Source organism: Oryctolagus cuniculus, chromosome 1 (assembly GCF_051225735.1).
Source record: "Oryctolagus cuniculus isolate XC-2025 breed Fujian yellow rabbit chromosome 1, ASM5122573v1, whole genome shotgun sequence".
Classification (NCBI taxonomy): Eukaryota; Metazoa; Chordata; class Mammalia; order Lagomorpha; family Leporidae; genus Oryctolagus; species Oryctolagus cuniculus.
In genome coordinates this window covers 198975312-198980275 of record NC_142867.1, presented here as the reverse complement: position 1 = coordinate 198980275, position 4964 = coordinate 198975312, and the positions used below count along the sequence as shown (strand labels likewise).

At 58.6% G+C, this 4964-nt stretch overlaps 1 protein-coding gene across 1 annotated transcript; it reads left to right on the top strand.

Moving 5' to 3' along the window:
• Nucleotides 1-1177: 1177 nt before the first annotated feature.
• LOC100354329 (olfactory receptor 13J1) lies at nucleotides 1178-2627 on the top strand. The gene has a single exon (XM_002707994.5). The coding sequence runs from the start codon at nucleotides 1613-1615 to the stop codon at nucleotides 2549-2551; it is 939 nt and encodes a 312-aa protein (XP_002708040.2). The 5' UTR covers nucleotides 1178-1612; the 3' UTR covers nucleotides 2552-2627.
• Nucleotides 2628-4964: the final 2337 nt, after the last annotated feature.

Genomic DNA, 4964 nt, shown 5'->3' with positions numbered 1-4964 from the left:
CCGTGAGCTGGCAGGGGTAGGCGACAGGCAGGGAGTGAAAGGCTGAGCAGCATCCCCGGGGGTCCGTGGCCAGCGCCAGCTACCTTGAAGCACTAAGGAAAAGTTGGCTTTTGCTGCTTGGCTGGCGAGAGGGCTGTGGGGAGGACAGGGGAGAGAGACGTCTGCGCAGTGCGTCAGAACCACCGACATACATGGTCTGCCCAAAGCAACCATGGCTGTGAGCGTGGCGTAGGTGTCGGGCTGCTGGGAAGACTTGCCTCACCAGAGACCCACGGTGGGACCTGTTCCCCTCCTGATGATGGGAGGGCCCATGAATCGGCCTCTCCAGGCACTTTCCAGGCCAACGCCCTGCAAGTTCAAGTCCGCGTAGCCCTGGCTGTGGCCCGGACAAAATAGGGACAAAGGGGCCCATGGAATTTTCCCTAGAAAATCCACAGGAAGGCGGAGTCTGCAGATTCAATCCGCACTGATGAGCAGATGAAGCAGCCTCTGGCGGGAGTGGGGGCGGGATCAGGTGAACACATCTAGTGGCAGGCAAGCAGGCATGAGCACGTGGCTTTGTGCGTGGAGACCAGAGCTGGCCTGGAGAGGCAGACTTCTGCAGGACGCAAGATAAAGAAGGGCAGTCCAGACAGTGGGAACAGCGTAGACGGTGGCTCAGGGGCTTATTCAAGCCAGGAGAACCCTCAGAGACCGCCTAGCCTAGTGGTTCTCCAAGTGGGTACCCAGTAAGAAGCTCTGGGAACAAGGCCCAACCCAGTGTGTGTGTGTGTGTGTGTGTGTGTGTGTGTTAAAGATGTATTTGTTTGAAAGGCAGAGTTACAGAGAGAAGGAGACACAAAGAAAGGGATCTTCCATTCCTTGGTTCACCCCCCACACAGCTGCAACCATTGGGGCTGGAGCAGGCCAAAGCCAGTTGCCAGGAGCTCTAGCGTGGTCTCCCATGTGGGTGGCAGGGACCCAAGCCCAAGCACTTGGGCCAACTTCTGCTGCTCTCCCAGGCGCATTAGCAGGGAGCTGGATCAGAAGTGGAGCAATCGGGACTCCAGCTGGCGCTCTGACTCAGGACGCCAGCCTCGTAGGCAGTGGCTTAACCCCCGGCCCTACCATCTGTGTTTGAGGCAACTTTCCAGGTGATTCTGGTGCATGTGAAAATTTGAGAACCTCCTAGCCAGCCCTCTGTTTCCCAAGCTATGTTCCTAGCACGCTTGCCTGCTTCTGAGGCTCATGGGTGTTCTGTGGAGGAGGAACCTGTGCCCAGATGGGGAGCACAGGCTGCACACTGTTTGGGGGAGTCACAAATCATGTCGGCATAATAAAGGCTCCAAGAAGTCCTGCAAGGAGGAGCGTTCTCAACCATCCACTATCGCCTCCAGGCTGCCGGCTAACGTGCCCATCGCTGCTCTCTTAGGTAAGGCTGCGGATCTAAATCAACGCTCACTGCCCGGGTGGAGAAACTGAGGCCTATGAGGGTGAGGGCACTGCCCAAAGTCACAGAGAGAGTGCGCCCGAACCAGAAGAGACCCCAGCAGCCCACCTGTCTCCAGAAACATCCCTGTGAGCTTCGCCCCCAGGCCTGCACCCCCTCTCCCTCCACCCCAGAACCCACAGCATGGAGCCGGCCAACAGGACAGAGGTCTCCGAGTTCTATCTGAAAGGATTTTCTGGCTACCCAGCCCTGGAGCAGCTGCTCTTCGCTCTGTGCTCAGCCATGTACCTGGTGACCCTGCTGGGGAACGCAGCCCTGGTGGTGCTGAGCCTGCTGGACGCCCGCCTGCACACGCCCATGTACTTCTTCCTGGGCCACCTCTCCCTCCTGGACATCTGCTACACGTCCACCTTCGTGCCCCTGATGCTGGTCCACCTCCTGTCCCCCCGCAAGACCATCTCCTTCACTGGCTGTGCCATCCAGATGTGCCTGAGCCTGTCTACGGGCTCCACCGAGTGCCTGCTGCTGGCCATCATGGCCTACGACCGCTACCTGGCCATCTGCCGGCCCCTCCGCTACCCTGCGCTCATGAGCCGCAGGCTCTGCTCGCTGCTGGCCGGAGCCGCCTGGGCCCTCTGTTTGCTCAAGTCGGCGTCCGAGACCGTCCTAGCTATGAGGCTGCCCTTCTGTGGCCACCGCGTGGTCAGCCACTTCACCTGCGAGATCCTGGCGGTGCTGAAGCTGGCCTGCGGGGACACGTCGGCCAGCGAGGCCTTCCTGCTGGTGGGTGCCGTCCTGCTGCTGCCGGTGCCCCTGGCTCTCATCTGCCTGTCCTACACGCTGATCCTGGCCACCATCCTGAGGGCGCCCTCGGCCGCCGGCCGCCGCAAAGCCTTCTCCACCTGCTCGGCGCACCTGGCCGTGGTGCTGCTTTTCTACGGCACCGTCATCTTCATGTACATGAAGCCCCAGAGCAAGGAGGCCCGCATCTCCGACGAGGTCTTCACGGTGCTCTACGCCGTGGTCACGCCCATGCTCAACCCCATCATCTACAGCCTGAGGAACAAGGAGGTGAGGGAGGCCGCCCGGAAGGTATGGGGCCAGAGACGGGCCTGCCGGTGAGCCTCACAGGCAGGTCGGCTTTCCCCGCCCCAGGAAGGCAGCACCAAGGCCTCCGGCCCTCGCCTCCCACCGCGGTCGCCTGGCCATGCTCAGACTTCAATACGGTCCTTCCAATCTGCCCTCCGCGGGGCATTCAGGGGGTCCTTTCAAAGGCACCTGTGGTCGCATCCCTCTTCCACCTGAAACCCACAGACGACACCCACTGCTCTCTGCTGCTCCCGGCCTCGCTCCCCAGCCTTCCAGACCAGGGTTTCCCTTTGCACGGCCACACCCAGGACACTGGGGCTTCCCCCTGCCCTGTGCTGCCCAGCCCCGATCTCTCTCTGAAGTCTCTCCACGAGACAGCACCTCCGCACACACAATTCCATGAGTGAGGGACCACTCAATTCAAATGCCTCTCCCACCAGGAAGCCCTCCCTACTTTGCTCCTCTCTCCATGTCCTGCTGTGTCCTTGGTTGCAGTGTTACCCTAAAAGCAGGAAGTGTCAGATCCCACTCCCACCCAAGGCCCAGCTGTGCTTAACCCCACACCCTGCACAAGTCTCTTATACACGCACGAGCAAAGGAGCATGTTGGTGTAGGGGTTGTGACGCCAGAGCCTGGCCTCTTTCCCAAATCCGAGCAGAGCTTTGATAGGGTCCACAGATGGTGGGCAAGGCCTGTTCCCCAGGAGGTGACCGGGAGGCGGAGGAGAGGCCCAGCGTCCTGCACGCCAGAGCTGTCTGGCCCTGCAACACCAACCACCAGCATAGCCCAGCAGTTTCCCTGCCTCCTGCCCCGTGGTCAGCCTTTGCCTGGCTCGGGGGGGGGGGGGGGGGCTCATGCCGCCCCTCCCCACTCCGAGTGCTGGGCCCCTGCGCCAGCTCCCCTTCCTGGCACTCAGCTTCTCACCAGCTCCCCTTCCTGAGCGTGCGGTGGGAATCAAGCCCAAATCAACACCATTTCCAGTCCTCGCCCTGCTCTGGCCTCAGTGGCACCCTCTGCACAAGGGGAGAGCCCAGGGGGCTGCAGGAAACCCCAGGGGAGTCCCCTCAGTTCCCCTCCCAGGCCTTCTTCCTGCTTGCTCTGTGGAGACGAGAGGGGGGAAGAGAGAGGAGGGGGGAGAGGGGAGGGGGGAGCTGCCCCGCAGTGTGAGGCACCACACTGGGTGCAGCAGGTCCTGCGGGCCACGGCCAGCTGGCGGCCAGCACAGGAGCCGGCACGTCCTTCTGTGTGCCTGGGGGGTGGGTACAGTCTGACTCGCTCTCAGCTTGGCCACTGATCCCACCGTGTTCTTCAGCTGCACACTCTGCTTTTTGCTGCCATGCCCGTTGTTAGGCAAGGTGAAGTGAAGTAAGGTGTCATCGCCCCTAGCAGGGGTCAGAATCAGCTCATAGGAACTTTCTGGAAATGATGGGAATATGCATCAGGAGCCTGAATTAAAGACTTTCAGGGCCGGCTCTGTGGCTCGAAGGGTAAAGCTGCCACCTGCTGTGTGGGCATCCCATATGGGCACCGGTTTGTGTCCTGGCTGCTCCACTTCCAATCCAGCTCCCTGCTAATGCACCTGGGAAGCAGCAGAAGATGGCCCAATTCTTGGGCCCCTGCACTCTATGGAAGACCCAGATGGAGTTCCAGGCTTCTGGCTTTGGGCTGGTCCAGTCTTGGCTGTTTCAGCCACCTGGGGAGTAAACCAGCAGATGAAAAATCTCTGTGTGTGTGTCTCCCTCTCTCTCTCTCTCTCTGTAACTCTACCTTTCAAATAAATAAAACTAAGAAAATAATTAGGGTGCAGTCAAAGCTTTATAATAACTATAGAACTGGTAATCGGGGTGCACATTTGACACAGCAGTTAAGATGCCATTGGGGTACCCGCAGCCCATATCAGAGCACCTGGATTTGAGTCCTGACTCTGCTCCCCACCCTCAGCTTCCTGATAATGCACACTCTGGGAGGCAGCAGGTGATGTCAGGACTGGGGCGCCTGCCACCTGCGTGGGAGACCCAGATGAAGCTCCCGGCTCCTGGCTCCACCCTGGCCCAGCCCTGGCTGTTGCAGACATTTAGAGGTGAACCAGTCGATCTCTCTCCTCTCCTCTTCTCTCCTCTCTCTCTGTTTCTCTCCCTCTCTCTCTCTCTCTCTCTCCTCTCTCTCCGTCCCATCTACCTTTCAAATAAAATAAATTTTTTTTATTTTAATCTATTCATCACAACTTTGTTCATTGTAACAAAAAGCTGAAATAATCTTCATGACCAACCACAGAAGAATGTTTAAATCCCGGCGGAGTGCAAGGAGGGAAAGTGATGCAGCTCTATTTTTTGAAGAAAATTTGATGATGAGAAATGTCCACAATGTAACTAATAGAAAAAAGTGGGGTCTCATTTTATTTTGACCTTTCTTACAGGTATATGAGCAAGTGTGTAGGCAAGAACGT